The 21,033-nt window shown below is 44.3% G+C and overlaps 1 protein-coding gene across 4 annotated transcripts in view; it reads right to left on the bottom strand.

Moving 5' to 3' along the window:
* Positions 1-21,033, bottom strand: part of LOC141735993 (transducin-like enhancer protein 4) — a 99,163-nt gene that overhangs the window by 24,781 nt on the left and 53,349 nt on the right. For 2 of the 4 annotated variants that reach the window (XM_074569579.1, XM_074569577.1), the window contains exons 7-8: positions 19,124-19,328; positions 18,690-18,706 (exon numbers count right to left, since the gene is read on the bottom strand). In XM_074569579.1, coding sequence (XP_074425680.1) covers positions 18,690-18,706; positions 19,124-19,328 — 222 coding nt within the window. The remainder of the gene's footprint in view (positions 1-18,689; positions 18,707-19,123; positions 19,329-21,033) is intronic. The other 2 variants (XM_074569576.1, XM_074569578.1) reach the window with 1 other exon arrangement.

Here is a 21,033-nt window from a genome sequence, read left to right as displayed (position 1 = left end):
GTTCTCGCTCATTTAAGTACTTCATAATACGATCCATCTTTCCCTTTGCTTTTGTTAAGGGAAGACTACAGTAATCCCCTAAAACAGCATTCTGGCAAACGCTCCTAAATTATGTAATTCACTAGGTTCAACTCTACTGTTACAATCATTTTCAAGGAAGACGGGTATAATACATTATCATTATAGCTATACAATCCTGAGTTGAATTTTCCTTGGCTGAATTCCTAACTCTTTAATGCTGAAATTGATCTGTTTTAAAAACATCATGTGAAAGGTTTTTTAAATACCATACATGCTCAAGCTCTTTATTTTAAATGGTTTAGAAATGAGCTGGTAGAAACAGGAGACCAAAAAAAAAAAAAAAAAAAAAAAGTCAGTCGTACGTTCTCTAATCTAGCATTAAGTACATTTTAAAGAACAACAGGCATGTTTCCAAACAAACTATTGCAGTGTACAAATTACCCAGCAGGGATGGGGATAACAATACCTATGGTGTGGGTTTAGATCTGAGAAGAAGTTGACATTTCATCAAGGTTGTCTAGGAAACCATTTTTAAAATTTATTTATAAAACAAAATGAAAGATGTTTATTTCCATTTGGGATGCCTCTAGAGAAGCTGGCAAGTAACAAGTTTATTAAAATGACAACTTCAAGGTAGTTTTTTTGTTGACTGTAAATAACCTCCCTCTGAGCCAATTAAGAGTGTAGAGATCAAAGGCCCGAGCAGCACTATAAAACCAGGAGTTAGAGGGTTATGGAAAAGCCTCCTCAGGCTTTCCTCAATATGGAAAATTTCCCCTAGCCACCATTCACTCGAGTAGTGCAACACCAGAGACAAGCATTTTTGGAGTTGCTTTGGAGTACGTTAAAAACCATCACCCATATTTTAATGGACGCCTAATCAAACAGCTTGATTTTATGCACAGTCAGAAATCATTTCAGTTGTAAAGACTGATGCAGATGAGACCGAAGCAGATGGATGGTAAGAGGGCAAAAAAAGGATTTGGGAAGGATGCATGGGATAGTTGTAAAATGGGTTTCTCAGTTGGAAAGGGTTATTAATTCCTAGACTGCAGCAGTTTGTCAGTGCACTTCTTAGAAGTTGCCAAGACGTGGACTTTTCAAGGCAGAAGTCAGAATAGCTAGAAAAATGTTTCCTAATGTGTTCTGCACACACCATCTTCAAATTTGATATCAATGTAGGGCACGCTTGTCCTGATGAGAGAGTGGGGACTTTACATCGAGTACATAAAGCACTGCCATCAAGTCTCCAGCTAGAATTTAAGAGTTTGAGTTGCAAGTCACACCGCTGATTACTGACCAACATCTGGGCCACTTGAGCAACTGCAGACTTTGTTTCCTTGCAATGCCACCTTGCTTGCTCTCCGTAATGAGCTAAATCCTGCCCTAAGACGGAGAAAATGCTGAATTTTAAAAGGGGTCTTCATTACTGCTTCCGACTACCATGGGGACAGATTCTGAACCTGCCCAGTCCGTCCCCCACCATTTCACTGTCCTTCCCTGCCCCTTATGTGACATGGTGGGAGGCGAAGGAAAGGCTTTCAGCATTTATTGTCACTGGTAAGACCATCAGACTGCTCATTGTCCGTAGACTTTCGTTCTGACAGTAAACGTAAATTTCCATTTAAAGACACCTAGAGCACCAGATGGAGCCCTTACAGTGAGAAAGTGTAACAAGCTCTTTCACAGCAGGCACAATTGTATCCGGAGCTCCAGCCCACAGATGGAAATCCTTCTTCCCTGCCTACACGCTCTCCCCACAGGGCGCTTTCACTACTGACAAAAACCACATTCCCATATCCACCTCGGGGGCTGCTCACTGAGCAGCAGCACGGGGGGAAGCCCGGGACAGTCCTCCAGCTGCGCAGCAGCTCGCGCTGGGCACCTTGCTGGCTGGCAGCGGAGCACTGCGCCGGCAACCCTGACCTGTGCGGCTGAACCGCCTTTCTCCGCGTGTGGAAAGCGGCAGAGCCCTGCCAGCGTGGCCCCCGGCCAGAGGTAACACGTTGAGGAGCAGCTCAGGCAACACTGCTGGGCTGTCGGGAGTCACGCTGCTGGTGGGTGGTGGGCTACCAAGGTGGGTTAGCATTAGCCCCAGCGTTTTGGCAGTGTGCTTCATGGCATGGTGGATATATGCTGCGTGACGGCTGGTTAGCCCCGGGGGGGGACGACACCGCAGGCATGCTCCCCTTGCCGTGACCCTCCCAACAGTGCAGTGGGCTTCCACCAACTCTGCTACATCTACAACCCCGTGCTGTACTGGGGGATCTATACCACACACAAGAGCAACGTAATCGAACCCCCAGGAAGGACAAAAATTCAACCAAAGCTTCTCTTCTGAAAAAAAAGAAGAAAACACAAAACATACAGAGATGAGGTAGTCAACAGAAACTAGAATTAGCCCCAAAGGACTGAGGTGGCAAACTAGGCCACATGAGCTACCACCAGAAAGAATCATGCACGCCCTTGCCATGAATGGGACTCAAATCCACTGAGAGGTTTTAAAAGGAAGAATTAGGTAAAAATGGATCACAAGGCAAAGCGGATGCCTGAGCAAAAACCTAAAACCAGGAAGGATGAAAAACTGTGTTTATATTTGGGAAATCTAGGTTCAGTAGTCTGCTCTTTCGTCTGATTGTGTGAAGTCAATTAAGCCTCTTCATGCCTCAGTTCATTATCTATAAAATAGGGATAATTTCAGAAGCCTAGAGAGCATTTCTTTCCCTTACAGGGTTGTTGTGAGGATTAATGCATTGAAGATTTGGAGGTACTCCAGTATCAGAGGGATGGATCCATTAAATATCCTAGACTGAAATGGAAAAGTAGGGGGGTAGGGGGGGTGGGAGTGTGGAATAAATAAAAAAATCAGTCTTCCTTGTATCAGCAAAACCACAACTAGATGACTAGAGCAATCCAACTACCAGAACAGACTGCCTATACTGAACTCCAGAAACTAGTATGTCTACAAATAATAACCTTATCTCATTCTTAGTTTGCATAAATTTGTATCACACAGTCATAGGAAATGTAAAAGAGAAAACAATTCTGCATCATACGTAAAACCGTCATCAGCTAAACTTGCCAGAACCTAAAGCCACTACATCTGAGATGTAACTAACTTAATACTCTGAACAAAATTTCAGGAAGAAAATACTGCTGCTGGTTGTTTTTGTTGTTGTTGTTTTTTAAATTACCCATGCGTAACAAAATTAACCAGGAAATGTGCTATCTGCAAGCTCGTCTTTGAAATCATTTTTCCTCAAATTAACCTTATGTATTTGATACGTGAACAAAGCCAAACTTGCAGCTGCCTCATAAACTCAAAACCTTCAGAATGTGTAAAGCCTTCTCAAAGACAGCCAGATGTCAGATAAATTTCCCTGATTTCAAAAATGCAGAGCCAGTCTTCCCATCAGCACTCCTTTTACTATAACCCACCATGTACAGAGTCTTTTATTGCTTTGTGCTATGCAGTGTTTGCATTTACAGCACTCCATAAATAAGAAAAACAAACAGGGTGTGTGCTTATCTGATTAAAATCCAATGTAAATTAGATGCAAAATAGTGCAGCCCACTGGCTCATGGCAAGTTGCCAGCAAAGACCTTCTGTGCTAAAGGTTGTGCACCACTGATTTAGGGCATCACCTCTCTGTCATGCTTCTACTTCTCTCTCATTATTTCACAGTTTCCTATGCCACATTATTGAATGCTTTTTCCCCATCTCCACTCTCATTCCAACCTGGCCAGTTTAGCACTCCATTTTCTTACTATCTGACACCATATCGTGCAAAAACTATTGTTACTCCAATGCAAATTCTTCCCAGAAGCACCTTCCTACTTCCAGGTCTCGACTTCCTGAAACTCGTGCCTTCTCCTGGCAAAGCACAGCTTGGGGTCCTTCTTACAGGTCTGCAAGCAAAGCAGATTAGCCTAAAGAGCTAATTCTGTGTGACCAAGTACAGGGGAAAGTGCATTTCACATGAAATCAGAAAACTATCCGAGCTTGATTAAAAAGCAACCACGCAATGCCACGGAATATTCACGAGTTATTTTTTTCTGAATTCTCGCACAATTTAGCTGATCCAAAACTGGATTTCCCAAATGCTGTACAGACACGATTATGGAACATACCTGTTTTGACCGGGGTTTAAGTCCCTGCTTTTCAGAGATTTCTCATTTTTCCTTCATTCAAGGTTGAAATTTGCTATGAGAATTTCTTTAGCCCCCTGTAGAATTGTTCAGGGTATTCCCCAAAGCGGGAGTCAAAAAGAATTGGGGATTCATCATGCACAAGCTGATATTTACAGTAACACCACTCCCAGTACATGTTTGCTGGAAATAGCTTGATATTTCTTCACTTTCTTTTAATATTTGTAGGATTAATAACAAATTCAGGCCCTGATCCCACAGTATTTAACATCTGGGCAAAATGCTTCTTGCTGACGTCCACAGGGCTGTGGTTTGGCACCACAAACACGCTGCACGTTACAAGAAACCTTAGCAATGGCAGCAATAAAAGGCAATTTCTTCTTTATCTCTTTTTGTGCTTCCCTCCTTTTCTTATTGTGAAGAGGCTAGGAACAATATGGCAACCGTAACAAAGCGGAATAAAGAAAACACTTGCAGATGATTGCTTAAAGTGGGTCCATAAACGCCGATTACCTTACAACTATGGCGTTTGGTTTTAGGATAACTTGAAACTGCATGAAGGCAGGCGACAAAAAAAAAATACCTGCATACGACAACTGTGGTGCTCCGAAACCCTGCGGGCATCTCAGATACCACCAGAGGCACATGCTACAGCAGAGGCAAGGAATACCCACCTTTGTATGCCTTCAGACAGAAATACAAAACCGTGTCGCCTCCTTTCATCGCAGTGGTGCCTTCACCCCTGTGAATTCTATTTGCCACTTTCCAGTTGACCTGCACAACACTCTGAGGTTGATTGCTACGAGAAAACTATAGCCAGAATAACAAATATGCAGCATCTCTCCTGCCAAGTGATAAGACCTTCCAGATCATACACAAACTTCCTCCATGACCGGCCAAAGTAACCATATTTCACAACACATTAAATGCATTAAGGGTCCCCAGGCAAACAATGCTCGGGCACAAAACTCAAGAGCCTGAGATGGCTAGAACAAACTTGCAGCTCCTCCAGGGCCAAAACTGCTTTTTCAGCAAAGATATCCTAACACGACTCTATTCTTCTGCCTCTATTCTCTGCCATCTCTCAAGAAAGGACACCTGGCAAAAAGAAGCAGTGACAAAACCATGCGTCAGACAGAGGTGAAAAGGTTAGTGTCCGGGAGCCAGAAACCACAAGGATAGGCATCTTAAACACATTTTTTTAAAAATGCTTTCTTTCTCTCTCCTTCTTCTCTTCCTGAAAGACTAAATGCAAAATGAAATCATCTTACAGAAGGACAGCCGCTTCCCCCCTGTGCTCAATCATTCCAGTCACACTATGTTGTCCAGTAACCTGCATTGATAATTCCTCATGAATAAAATGCCAACATTATCATCCACAGCTATGTTGTTGACATGCTTTTGCTATTTCACTAAAAATACCATTAATTTTCTGGCTTCACAACAGCTGAGCTACTCCCCATTTGAATATACAAAAGAGTATTTTGTTTAAACCAAATTAAAAGCGTTCCAGTAAATGACTTCAATTTTGCCGGCTATACTGCTTAGTGTATACTGTTCTATTTAATCCTCTCTTTTCTCAACTCTACCCCCTTCTACCTCCCCCCTCCTTTTCTTTCTTTTTTTTTTTCCTCCACTTCCCTCTTTACACTTAATCCTTTCATGCCAGGAACTGGATTTGCCCAGCAAGACATCCACAGTCAGAGAGAGCTTCAAAAACGTGGTGCCAAAGAGTTAAGGCAATGGTGAAATTGCCTCGGCTCTGTTTTTATTCACCTGTGTTTGCCAAAACATATTTAGCAGTAAGGAAAGGAAGGGAAAAGGGGAGGGGGGAGCACACCAATGCTGAACACACCTTCCATTTCCCATCCAGATAAATGTCGACATTCCCCATTTAAGTCAGAATGAAAACCACCATTACTGCCAAGCCCTCCTGGCATCTCACCACTTTATTTGTTCCCATTTGTATCTAATGCTTTTGTCAACAGTTCAACAAAAGTCAAAGCAAACAACCCACTACAAACACTGGGGGTAACAGCAACAAGCATGAATCCTTCACAATTATCCAGCCCAGCTGCTCAGTGCCTGTCCAGGCTGCTTTCATTTACAACAGTGTCAACAAAAGGCTGAAACCCAATAACTAGGTGGGTCAATACTACCACTGTAAACCCTCCGGAGAAGGAAATGCTGTTCTCCTGCTTAACTGCTTCAGCAAACATGCAGAATAATTCAGTTAGATAGACAAGTGCTTGCCTAATCATTTGTTGTGTGAATTATTCAAGGCTTTCCCCCGCAAACTACTAAACGATGGCTCTTCAAATATTTCCGAGGAGCCACCAGATGTCGGACAGGAGAAAAGGAAACATTAGGCAAATTCTGATATAACAGAAGACAATGGTAACCTATGATCTTGGAAAGCGTTAACATTCGGAGGATTAACGCCTTCCTACACCTTGCTTCTGGTGTCACTGTATAAAGAGCAAACAGCTTTTAACACACAAGCGATAGGCACGCCTCGGTCTACTAGCTGCCTGATCTTTACACGGCATAATCAAGGCTGCTGCCTACAATTTTTCTTCCTCTTTTCTCACGCGAGTTGTAAAAGAGTTCTCTCCAGAGAATACGTAAAATGTGGATAAAATAAGCGCAGCAGTTAGTCAGGTGGATGCAGAAAGGAAACATGCATTTATTCCCACATCTCTCTCTCCCTCTGCTCCCCACCATGCTCATTTGATCTCTTCTTAATCACCCACCTTAGCCTTTCTTTCTCTGCAGCCACAAGGCGTGCTTTTCTCCAGAGGTTTCACGAGGGTTCATGTTTACACTTTCAAAGAGCAGCGCAAACTAGTCATAGAGCGCAGAACCAAGTGCTAAGCATTACATCTTTTAATTCAATTGCCTCTTTTAGCGTGGGAAACAGCCACCTCCAGATGTCTGCTTCCTCGATTTTGTTGGCTTTTGTCACAACCATATCATTACATTAACATACTCTTTTTAAACTTTAAGTAAACTTTAAGAGAATGGGCAAATTAGATAACAAGCGATGCTTGTTTTGATTTAATCTCGCTATTGGCAAGAACCACCTTGGATATGAACAAATGTTTTTCCCAAGACCAGTTTACTTATACATCACAGTGCAGTGTTGGATGGATACATATCTTGAGCCAGAACACAATACCAAATACACTTATAAATATTTTATTTTTGACATCTAGAGTAGCAGTTGTGTGTGCTGAATAACTAGTATTCCAGAGAGAAACCCTGGCAGTTTTAAGACTTCACAAAATAGTAAGAGAAATTCTGTCTGTATGTCAAATTAAAGCACATATTTTTGTTTTTATAATTAGAATGTAACATATTTTGTTTGTAAAACAAGCAGTTTTACAGTGATTGGACTGTGGTAATCTCTGGAGTTATGTGTTGTCAACAAATCAAATAAAGTTTTCTTCCTCTTTCTGTCCAAAACAATTACAAAACACTTGTCTACTAAGTAGCTGCAGCTCCATCACTTCATCATCACCACAGTTGTTAGTACCCGTTTCAGCCCTATTCCACTTGGAGGGAACTTCAGTTAAATTTACTACTATAAATCAAGTTATTGCTGTTTGTGATGTGAAGCTTGTTTATCAGTATTAGCAGGACTGTTAGTCATTAGTGGTATTTGCAAAATGGTTTATGGTCCACGGAGACCAAAAGCACAACAGAGAGGTACTATAGCACAGGAAACATTTGATATCAAAAGGGTTGCAACTTGCACAGGTTAACTGGGAAAAACCTGCAGTCTGGTGCTAGCTAATCCAAAAAACACAGGGAAGAGAAACGACACCACAGAAAAATGTCTTCTCTTCCTCATCCCCTGGAGCAGGAAGAAGGGTCCAAAAATGGCACCTCTAGCCTTTGCCATGGCCGGAGGCAACGCAGTTACCAGAAAACTTTCATGAAGCACGCAGGAGTCCTGCAGAAGGTCTGCTAAATACTTAATTGCTTTCAAATACCTGCAGTGTGATACAAAACTTTTAGGCTGCCTACGTGGTGAGCATACAGTGCTTTTCATAAAGGCACCAAACTGACACTGGACAGGCTGCCTTTATGTGGAAAGCAGGGCGCCTTTGCTACTCTAATGCCAATTATGCACCTTGACAGGGCACTTGGAAAGAAACTGTACTTCAAGGGAATGGCAGAAAAAGGGCTTCTCTCATCCCACAAGGTTTACTGTAATTGATTTTAAAGGGATTATTTTAAAATTATTCAGACGTTGAATTCCTCTCATATTTTGCAGTAGGGGACAGCAAAGCTCATTACAAAATAATATTTGCAGGTCATTGCAAGAAACTCTTTTCTCGAAGCAGTGGAGGAAAAGCAAAACATTCATTTCCTTGAGGGCTAGAATAAATTGCAGTTTGGTATTTTTAAAAGAAATAGAGAGGTGGAACAGAATACAGCATCAACAGGTATGGTTTCATCAAACATATCAGTGAGAGACAAGAAATACAAACACACAGCTATAATTACTGCAAGCCAAATACAATGATTTCCTAATGCCTGGTGTTGTAACATCACAAGGCAAGGCTTCATGTTATTTAGGTCAGCACTGGCTTTTCAACTCAATACAAGCAATGATTTCTATGTAGTCTGTCTACTTTGTTATTAAAATAAAATGAGCAAAGACTCAGGAATATGTTGCTGTAGCTGCCAAGTTTTGTGCTGTGTGTGGTCTGTGCCAAACTCATACCATGCACTCCTGCGGACAACCCTTCTTCTGCGCATAGCTGTGATCCGGAGACACCTTTCCTGGCCCTTCTTCCATGCCCCTGCGCTGCATCTCTGCAGCACACGCCAGTCTGACAAAATAGAACACTGCCAGCAAAATCAATGTTATTATTTACTTTGACCCAGCCAGAATAATATAGCAAAGAAAATACTGTATGCCCTCTTTGGAAAAAATATAGTGGCTTGAAATATGCCGGCTTCAATGCTTGGAGAAGCTATGACAGATCGCTCACCCTGTGGACGAAGGAAAGAACAAACCGTGTCGAAATTTTCCCCTTCTCCCTCCCCACCGCCCCACTTACTCTTAAGTACGCGCTAAGGAAACTCCCACAGCTGCTTTCTGCCTCTCGGGAGGCAAGAAAACAGAGGTACAGCTGTGTCTGCTAATATTCGTATGCAAACAAGTAGCGTCCGACTGGCTGCAATACCTCACTTAAAAGCACCTCGGTACTCTTTGATAAGCTCGCAGCTCAAAAAGAAGCGATACAGAGCAATCTGCCGTCCTCTTAATGCAATTAGCAGATTAAAGCAGCATTTCACTTCCAATGCCTCATTAAAACACTGATTGCATCCAGCGTTCGCCGGTGATACGACATACACAGTGTTCCCCCTACAGTCCTCCCGGAGACTCGGTGGAGAACCGGCGGGGCCAGCCCGGCGCTGGCGGCCAGCGGCCGGACCCCAAGCCCGCACCCCGCATCCCTGCATCCCACTCCCTCATCCCGCTGCGGTGCCTGTTGCGGGGGCGAGGGGAAGGGAAGGGGAACCCGCGCCGCTGCCGCCCGCCCCGGGTAACCGCTCTGGGAGGCAGCAGACATTGCCGACCCCCCCGGTTTTGCATCTCTCAAGCGCAGTCACGGCCGGCCCTCTTGCTGATTTTTGTTACGCGGCTCCATTTTGCAGTTTGCGCCAGACCCGCTCCCCCACGCCTTCTGCTTCCACCACAATCCCGTGACAGCGGAGCACAGGAGTCGTGAAGTCCAGGTAAACTGTGGTGCAGACACAAGCGCTTATTTCAGTTTTCCCCTCAGATTGTGTTTTTCATGGCAGACCGACAAGCCCAGTAATACCTCAACTTCGGAGAAAATTTTTTTATTCGTTCCCCTGTGCGGCCCAAAAGCAAGCTAACGGCATCCCAGCGAGAGCGCCGTCAGGCCGAGCCCCTCCACCGTGGGAAGCCCTGCCGGGAGGGACCCGGCTTCACCCCCTCTGCCAGGCGCTGGGGGCATCCCTGGGGGACCCTCCAGCTCAGCCCCCGCCACTGCCAGCCAGCGCAGCCCCACCGGTGCCAAGGAAAGAACAAACTAAAAAAGATTAATTCGCAGATGTTCATGCATTTCACACACAGGGTGCCCTGTGGTCCGTTGCCAGGGCAACGGGAGACCACCAGCGTGAGCTTTATTGGCTTTATGAAGTGCGTCTCGGGGGCTATAGTCCGAGAAATGCTGCATGATAATCGTCAGGCTTTTCAGAAGCCTTGTTTTGTGTTTATCCACATTTAACCCTCTGAGTGTTATTAAGAGCATCACTATGCACGTCTGGTGCACCGAGGGAAGTGGAGATGGGGAGGGGGAGAAACGCACACACAGTCTCCACTTCCAGCCTAGAAACCCTGGAGAACGCATCCTCGGTGCCTGCTCCCACCTGCCCGGAGCTGAAGTTTTCGCCCACAGGTCGCGGGTGAGCTGGTCTCTGGGCTGTGGTAGCGCAGGGCTCAGCACAGCGGGGTCTGGGGGCAAAACTGACACCGGCAAGTGCAAAAGGTGTCACAAGTGTCACATTAGACTAACAGACTACTGACAGCAGGCACAACATGTTTTCTCAGTAACTTTAAAAGAAGGGGAAAAAAATGGCCCACCAACTTCCCAAATACGTTAGGAGAAAAACCATACTCTCATTCTGAATCCCAACATGTGACACCGGCAAGCCAGACATGCCGAAACCCACACCACAGCCCCTCCAAAGCTGCAGTCCCTATGAAAAACAAAAAAGAAAATCCCATGTCCAGACAGTGCTCAGTCTCGTGGTGCCAAGGGCTACACCATCATCTATAAATTCACACAAACGAGCTGGAGCAATAAGCCGCCCAGGACTCGGCTGCTCCGGCTCCCCCGTTGCCCGCTTCCCATCCTCTTCTCGCTCCAGGCCAGTGTTAGGCATCTCCTCCGGCTGTCCTCCTACCGGCCAAGGCAGGGCTGGCGACGGGGGTTAAAATCACAAATGCCACAATGCCCCAAGCAACCCCAGCAGCCGCTGCCACCAACATCAAGCGCTAATCCAGCAGGAGAGGAGAGGGAGAAAGCGAGGGTGGCAGAGGGGATCAATAGAGGGAACGGCTTGCATTCAGGCTTGCAGGAGAAAGAGCACGCAGAGACAATCATTTCCTGGGAAAAGCTAAAGCCTAACGAGAATTTACTCTGCCTCCTTTATTCAGACAACCAACCCTTTTGTGGCAGGGGCTTCCTGAGTGACAGGAACCCAGGGCCCCTTAATAGGATTTCCATATTATTTCCAACACCTGCCTAGAAGTTATTTGTTTACATTGAAGGAGGCGAGATTCTCAAATCAGACATCTGCTTCTGGTTCAGGCATATCTTAGGAAACCATCTAGAAAGAAGCTTTGTTGCTATGGAGACATTTTTATTTTCTTCCTTTAGTTGGCTGAAAAACATTAGCATTTCCAATTTTTTGTTCTTCAAAAGGCCAAATGTCGCTCAAGAAAACACAGAACTTTTCAAATTGCTATGCAGAATAGGCTAATCGAGCTTTAGATATTTAATTAATTATTCGAGTCAATTAGAGCTGTACCGGAGAGAGGCGGGAGACACGGTGTAACTTTGCTGCAAATTCCCCTCAATGGCCGATTCCTGCTGGCCGACCTAATTGCTTCTTCCCTCAAAGCACCGCTAAAACTTTGTAAATCGTGATGCACTCAGCAATCTCGTGTAACAACTTGGGAATCAGTCAAACTACTCATTTCCTTCAGCTTCTTCTAAAACCAACCTAAGAGACTGACAACAGTTTGACTAGGAATATGCTTCTTTCCCAGTGCCAGGGAAGAGACAGGAAGAGCAATACAAACATGAATACAGGCACAAACCAACTACTAGCATTCGGGGACAAGGACAGAAACTTCTAACGCACGTCATCCATGTCGCTGATTCCAGAAGGTAATCTGTCCTCCTTCCCTCCCTTTAGCAGATAACCAGCCTGCCCAAGGAATCCCTTGATTTGCAATATAAATAAAGGATTTGCAATATAAATAAGGGATGTTTCAAGTTACTTTGGTTCTAAGGGTTTTAAAGACAACCCAAAATCAAAACGCTACATACTCAGTACAACAACAACAACAAAAAAAAGTATCACAGTGCCAACAGAAATCTGTAAGACAAAACGCAGCCATCTAGTTTGTAACCCGCTTTGACAAAAATTGGTAGGTATTGTTTATCTTCTACCATTACTTAGACCAACACCTATTTAACGTGACCTGCAAGAGTGTTCTTCATTCCAGACATGTTCACCATGAGTAAACTGGTGTAAGCCATGAATGCCAGCATTCAAAGTATGATTTTAATTGCACACTTACAATGAGGAGAACTTCAAAAGAGATAATAAACAAATTCATTCCCTCCCTTTACTTCTTTTCCCCCAGCTATTACATTGTCAAAGCCTTTGCGCTGGAGAAGACCTTTCCACCCACCTCCTCACCCCAGCAAACTTCCTCTTCCTACTCTACGACATGAAGTCATAATCCTGTGTTATCAACATCACAGTCTGTTGCCATGGAAATAATTAGACATGACTGCTCAGGTTAGAAATTACAGCCCATGTAAGTGTTTGCCTCCTGGGTGAAGAGAGCATCTGGAGAGAGAACATTTGAGTTACCCTAAATCACCAAGTGCCAAAACAAAGTTTGATAGCGAGAAGCACTGCAGGAGTTTGTCCAAATGTGGGCACACCACCGAAAAAGAGTCATCCTGTGGTAACTGGCAAAAGGGTGCAAGGTAAGAGGCTAGTGTACAGTTAATACACAGAAGCAGGAAAAAAGCTATTGGGTAAAGGAGGCGAAGCCATCAAAAATGGCAGAAGCAGCTAATTCTCTGATACCAGAGTACGTGCTGTTACTTTCATACAAATATTCTACACTAAATTAAAACTCCCAGACGACCTCATTAAAAAGGCAAATGATATGACACAGAATGAAAGAAAGAAATGTAAAACTCAGCTGGGGGGGGAGGTGGGGGGAAAGAAAAGAAAAAAAAAAAACCACACCAGGGAGACATATACCTGAGGATCAGTTTCACGTTCTAAAAATCTGTTAAAAACCACAGGGCTTGAATGACGTACTACAAGTCTAGCCATGAAAAGGTTATTAAGAAAAAAAAGCAGCACCAGAAAAATCAGCTCCATAAGATAGACTGAGACAACAAACAGGACCCTGCTAATTAATATTTGTTCTGCTTCAGCAGACAGTTACTGGACGAGACTGCAACAAACAAGCATGTCTCACTCAATCACATCATTAATCCATTCACGTTCACCACCTGAGGACCAGCTATGCCCCACAGATATTTATTCATCTGTTCCACAAACAAACAATTACAACACATTTTCTGGAATTAGGGCACCTGTTACATTCGGCACAGCTTACACGCCCAGAGGCAGATATCAATTAATACTGAAAAAATTACTGTATCACAAGCCAACAGAAGTTACTCATTATATTTTGATAACTCTACCCCCAAAACACCCACAAAGATCGAAAACACAACTCTGGCGGAGTAAAGTTTAGTTCAAATATGCTCAGCTTAAAACTACCACTTCATCATTATGGAAAGCAAAATACATGCAACACCTCATTTCTGAACAGAGAAAGGCACAAGCAGAATCCATGACACGAGTGTGAAACGTTTGGGTTTTAACAAGCCTGTGAAGCGCTTTTCAGATGAAGAGTATTAAAGTGTGAAAATAACAAAATGATCAGGAAATAAATTATGTAAATTTCTTTAGGTGTGTAACACATAACTACATTTCTTTGGCTCGTTAAATACATACTGAATGCAAAGACATTTGGCACAACACTTGTGTCACTAGAGAAAGTCTCATTTAAAAGAAACCTGCCAATTCAGACAAGGTCCACAGCAGTACCTCACAGCAATTTATGGGATGTTCCTCTACCAGCAGAAGAACTAAGTCTGAGCAATGTAATTACATTTGCTAATATCCAAAAGTCTTATAATGCATGTTAGGCATTTTGATTTTAAACTGCCTTGTTCTTTCCAGAAGCATTACACCCATACAACTTATTTTTTGTTATTAAAAAAGTATCAGACTACAACTGCAGGAGTAAGCAGCTTACTCTTTCTTACATACTAAGTGAACAGAGGTCTAAACACTTAATAGTGGCTAACAGCTCGAGAAGCTACATTGAGAAGCACTGGAGCACCTACCACCACAAATGTAAATGACAGTGGGAATCCCACCCATCCGCTTTCCCTGTTATCTGCCACACGTGTTATTATTAGCCTTCACACAGATTAAGGCAAAAGCAAGCTTATTGCTAAACCCATTTGAATTTGCCCTGACAGACTTCTCCTACTTCAGTAGCACATTCGACAGAAACTCACTCCAAACCTGCATTTGACGCGTTATTTCATATCCTCTCATGTAAAACTTTTTTTCCAGAGGAACCTCAAACAAGCTATTTTATTCCTGCCCCAAGACTGCAGTTTTTAATTACCAGCACTTATTGCTGCTGAAACAGCATCCCCCAGCATCAAAACAAACAGTCTCCACTGTGGTGGCAAGTCTTAACTATGGGCAGGGTCTCTGCCCCAAATAATTTACAATTCAGGGTTTAAAAAAAAAAAAAAAAGAAAAAAAAAAAGAGTTAACACACCACTTGAGTATTTCTCATTACTTGATTAATACAGAAAACAACAGATGTGGCAAAAAGTTACATGAGTGGAATTCTGTACACGAGGCAGCGATTCAGAAGACTCAGATTCTTCAATAACCCGCTCAGGGACATCCTGGCTCCCTCTGGTAGACCCCCAACCCAGCCAGCATCTGGGGGCTCCTGCACTCCGGCTGCCGCAGCGAGAGCCGTGGGATGAGCCTGCCAGCGCCAGGCTACTTTCTGCCAGGTCGTGCTTTTGCGCACAAAATGCTTCCTTAGCTTCTTCACAGGGTACGTTTTACAGAAGGGACTTTTTTAGGGACCAGAGAAACTTTTGCCACATTTGTCCCAGAGAGGGTCCCAGGGCTGGGATGAGCGACACACCTCCTGCATCAGCAGTTCTTGCAGGAGGTGGCAAAACCCTTGCGGGGTGCAATTAGCAAGCAAGAATCCACTGCAGAATAATCCCCCCCCCTTTTTTTTAAAAGAAGTTTTACTGCTTTGAAAAGGGGACACACCAAGCCCTCTGCGAGAAGCTGCTCGGTTAACTGCAGAGCTGTTTGTCTTTCTGTCTAAACACATTACATTCCCTCAGAGCCCTTAAGCCAGGGCTGCACTTTGAGCACAGCCCCGGCGCTTGCCACCCTTCCCTCCCCTTTGTCCGCTCTGCAGCCTCGTCGCTGCACAAAGAGCACTCCCGTGACCCATTTTACTGTGTCTAGAGTTTTCCCACACTTCAAACTTTGCAAAGGATTCGGAGGACTGAATCCAACACGAAATCAAAGTGCTCCCAAAAGCCGCCCCTCTCCACGGAGCTCGCTGTGCTGGCGCTGATCTATTATTTAGGAATAGCTCCTGGACAATCTCATGTCATTTAGAAGGCGACTACTGGGTTTCAGCAGTGAACTGCTTGCTCCGGGAAGGTGCTGGGATGGATGCGAGCCCGGGCTGGCTTACCAGGCAGAAAACGTCACGTTTAGGAGAGTGATGCGAACTGCCTTTTCCCTGGCCTGAACCAGGAGGAGACAGAAAGTTTCACAAAGACAACAGCCCGGCAAAGCCAAAGCACTGGAAGCAGGCTTGGCAAGAACTGGACGCTCCAGCTAACTCCTTTCTTTGTAGAAATGGGTAGGGTACCTTCATTATCTGAATCGTACACTAAAGCGTAAATTTACACTTTATGAGCTATTCTAAAATCTGCCCTGCTTAATAATCTGTATCAGCAAGAAAACACTTTAAAGTGTCTCTCACAATTAAACCCAGGCACAACCTTGTATAAATCAAAATTTTGCTACCATATCAAAACGTTACACTGGGGCTGTATAACATTGCCCATATCCTCATTACATGCTACACTAATTACTACCAGCAGATTCAGAATTTTCTGCACATTAGAGGCTTTTAGAGGAGCTATAAAAAATTTCAGGCACCATTAATTTAAATTTGTATTGAAATTTCCTTTTGACAGATGGCCAAAAATTACTTACTATTTAGAGTACCAGAGCTGCCTGTTTGCACATTAGAAGAGGAAAGGGAAAAATTAAAAGCAAGAAGGAAATTTATGTCACGTTCATTACCTGTTAAATGTTAAGGAGCATTATCCTGCATGAATAAATTATTTCATACAAGCACACAGACTCCAGCTGCTGGCAACTGGCACGTTCTGGCTGACAAAAACCATCTCAAGTCACACAGCAGACAATCATAAAAAGCCTCTCTTAACCAGGAGCCACTTAAGGGAGGACAGATCGATCGAACAAGCGACTAACTGCTACTCTGGGCATCACTGAAAACATTTAAGGAAATTAGCAAACTATTTCACCTTGCAAAGCTGGCAGCAAGCCCTGTAATGCTGACACACAAGCCAACTCACAACCTGAACACGGTGCAAGACAAACATCCACTTATCATTTCAAAGTAAATTGGCACAAAGTAGTGACGCCCTCCTCTGCCTCTCCAAGCTGTATGAATAACAGTTGCCATTGAATCATTCCCAGACAAAAATCAGCATTTTTGGTGTAAACACCCCAACATCCCACAGACATTACAGAAACAGCTATTTTGTTTAAAAACAGCAATTGGCATATGCTAACAGTTCTCCTCATTCACTTTCTTGAGTGAAACGTTTGTGGTTCCAGCTGTACAGGTATGCAAAATCGCTGAAGAAACCAGGTGGGTTTGTATTCCCAGATTCGGGTATCTGCCCTACTCGTATTTGATGGTTCGGGTGCAGGAAAACAGAAAACAGACTAAACCTATCAGTTCACAGCGAACAGGAGGGGCTTCCAGGGAAATCATCATTAATCTGCCCCCAGCCTCGCCGCATGAAGTGGTAATCCCAGTTTCTAGCCCTCATGACAAGGAAGCTGAAGTGAAATCCAACGCACTGTTGTCCTGTGTCGGCAGATAGACAGCTTCGGTGCCTTTGCTGCTCACGGTAAAAACTGACAGTTCCTGTCAGCCCACGGTTGTTATGCAGAGCCATGTGGGTAACAGCACAACTGACAACCATTGGCTCGGTTGCACTTGGCTGGGATGCGGCAGAGTTGCCAGAGGCAGCATGGGGAAGGCTGTGGGACACGTCCCCACCCGGAGCTGCTGGAGAAGCAAAGGCACAGCCCCCCACACGGCAGTCCCAGCCAGACAGGTCTCTGGAGGGACCACAGCTTGTGCCCGGCACCATGCTCCTCCCAACACCGTCTAGGGCACACCAGTAACATCTGGTAACCTTGTCTAACGCACCCAAGACTCGTGCCTGGAACACCTCTTCTGCCATTGGGCTAACGCCAATGATAAATTACATCTTCCTAAAAAAGGCACCACTAAAAACTTGACAAGTGGGTTGTAAGTGCTCAATAAGGCAGGCACGGGTCTTGGTCTTTGTAAGGGAAGTGTATCTTTCATTTCACACTCACCATCACCTGAAAAGGCTTAATCCTATGCTCCTCAAAATCGTGCAAGCCACCTGGGCTCTACTCCGTAACTCCATACAGCTATGCAGAGCCAGGCAGGGAACTGCTCAGCTGGAAACGACTGGTTCTGTTGCGAGTTGGTAAATGGCCAGTGTCAGCAGGGAGAGCAGACCGATCCAGTAGAGGGCAGGGCCAAGATTCACCTACCTACTTGCAGTGTTAAAACCCCAGGAGCCTCTGAGAGACTCTGGTGGCTATCCAGTATGGACAAGCATCCAGGCGCCAACGTGGAATCGTAGTCGTATGCATCACCGAATGCTCAAAATGACACGAGCCACAGGGTGTGTATTACATCTACTTATAAACACTGTCATGCACAGGATGGTGCACATGTGCACGTTGCAGAGTCATTCACAGCCTGAAAGTTAGCTTTTGGAAAAGGAAGACAGGATCCTCAGTCCAAGTACCACCCTCGTCAGGGCAGCAAACAGCAGCCCACTCCTCTTCAGCTGCTTCGGAAAGGAAAATGGGCAGCACCCCACCCCTGTGAGTGACAGAGCTCTCCTTCCATAACTGCTTTATTAGGATACATGGGAACTACAGTTTACAGCCTCCAAATGACTTAAAACTACTGGCTAACTCTGTCTCATAAGCTTGGGTAGAGACCCCGGGCAGCCCTTTCGTCATAGCCAGGAACAGTCTCAATGCTGCTCCACCAAACCCACTGGATGGCACGTCGCCCGCAATCCTAGCTGCCCCCACTACTCGCCACTTGCTAAGCGTGACACGCAGTCTACGCAGGGCTCTTGTCCATCAACATGAGCTTCACAACCCGGTTTCACTTTGCAACTTTTTCCACTACTCTGGCCCACGCCGCAGAAAAACGCAGCACGCAGCTCTTTCGGGCCACCCCTTACATCTGCAAAATGAAGTCCTACCTTGATGGAGTCTCTGTCTGCATGCAGAGCAGCCCCCATGCGCAAGGAGGAGAGGACGCAGTGGCAAGGGATGGGGAGGTCGGGGGAGAGAGAAAGAGAAAAGTACTGGTTAGTTTACATAAAATTATACATTTATCATACTCCGAAGAAAGAACCCTGATGTCTGTTAAATAATAAATTGCACAGATGTTAACTTTTCTGTACAGTTAATTATTAATACTGTACCGCCAGATTTATAAAACTGGATTTCTAGCATTTGAACACAATTTCTGGCTACCACTAGGCAATACATACTGAAGCAATGAGGGTTTTTTGCTCCCAGCCCCCCTCCTTTTTTTTTTTAAAAAAAAAAAAAAAAAAAGAGCAGGGTTTAAAAAAAATGAAAGAAGAAAAGAGAGACAAACGAAGCCACGCACTCATCTGGCAGCACTCACCTCTTTGGTGATCGTTATCGTGGTGCTTCTTCTCGTCTTTAATCGGGAGGTGGGACTGCCCCCCCAGTGCACTGGACAGTGCCAGGAGACCGGCGCTGCTGCCAATGGGAGGGATGGCTGGAGGCTGCAAGCCCGAGGGGTGCGGAGTGAGCGGCACGGGAAGACCATGTCCATGTGACAAATGCTGGGCCTGGAGTTGTTGCTGCTGTGAAAAACGAAACACAGATATTGAATTTGTTCGGGGAGACGGGGATTATCCGATTGATCCCGGACATCAAATGTCATTGATCAGATCAACCAATGCATCCCATTGATGCGGCTATCAACTCTCACAAACATCCTGGTGTTTTAAAAATGTCCATATGTTTGGACACAACACAATTGGTAAACTTCAGGCTGAATTAAAAGAGCAATAAAAAAAAATTTAATAGAAAAAAGAATACAGGAAAGGAATTTTACAGTTTTGGTGAAATTTTATTTCTCTGACAGGGGTATTATATTTTACTCTTTCTAGCAGTACGTACACGTCTAATCAAAACATATGTAACTATAAAAGCAGTTACATAATGCAAAAAAAAAAAAAAAAGAAAGCTGAAAATTGAGAAAATTAGTGTTAAACAGTTCTCCCAGCGCTACTGCACAGCATGCAGTGAGAGTTAATTTGAAAGAGAAAACCTGAATTAACAATCCAGAAAAGGAAACCGGTTGCAGCCACCGTTTTAAGCCCTTTAAGTGTCCTCAGCGGTACTTGAGCAAATTACTAAAGAAAATCTAATGTAGCAAGGCTTGGGTCCTCCTGTAGGCTTGCTCAATAATGCTGAAATAATTGGGCACTCTGTGCACGTTTAGTGATGCTCGAATGAAAAGCTAGAGGCCTGCCCTTGTACTCTTCTCTAGCTGCTGACTCTGTGTTGTGACAGGTTTATTTGAGTGGGACTGTGATGCATGCACCAGTAACTGCGCTGACAAGAGTTTAAAGTCATTTTTACCAGTACACTGGCAACACATAGAGAAAGCCCTTGAGAGGTTCGAATTGGAGTGCTTGACCTCAACCAGGGCTGCATCAAGCTCTGTGCTATACTATACCCCACTGTTGTGGGGTAGGTAGGTTGTTTGCTGCTGTTCAATGGGAAGGCAAGGGGAAAAAAAACAACAAAAACAGTGAAAACGTTATGTTTTCATATATCCCAAATAAATTTGATATGAATATCCCATAATTTATATATATATATCCCATATATGGGATATATAATATATCCCATATATTTCAAATATATCCCAAGAGAGATCTGTTCAGGTCTAAGGCTTGCCCACTAACCGTCCAACTAATTTCTGTTCTCATATAGTAACCAGATTAGCTCTGAAATTTCTTTTTCGTTTTCGGGCAGGCACTGCTTAGGACTCAGAGTAAATCCAATCTGGAGTCCTCTAGGATTGCTCTCTCCCCCCCCGCACGTCTGTGTACAGGACTTCGGAAGAAGAAACGAAAACTTAACTTGTTTTGCATGAAAACATTCCATTCTAAATTCCTAATCGCACAGATTCAAGTCCTACTTTTGTTTTGTTTTTCATTTGAACCTAAATCCATTTCCCACCTCACGACCCAGCTCTTTAATCAATCAAGACACAATATGTCGTTCACTCGATTTTTTCCTCCCCCTCCCTAGCGTGAATCTTTACATAAGGGTGAGCTGATAGCAAAAGACTGCAAGTCACAAACAGAAGGCTAGGGAACTCGTGCAGCACACTGCTCGCACGCCTCCCTCAATACCCCCCTGTGAAAGTACAGAGCCTTCTCTTACTCTTGGAAATACAACCCAGGTGGTGGAATCAGCCTGGCAGTGGCACGCACATGCCATCCGACCCAGATCACTGCCAGGGAAAGGAGGGGAACGATCCAAAAGGAAGGT

The sequence above is a fragment of the Larus michahellis genome, chromosome Z, assembly GCF_964199755.1.
Source record: "Larus michahellis chromosome Z, bLarMic1.1, whole genome shotgun sequence".
Lineage (NCBI taxonomy): Eukaryota > Metazoa > Chordata > Aves > Charadriiformes > Laridae > Larus > Larus michahellis.
This window is presented reverse-complemented; position numbering and strand designations above follow the sequence as displayed.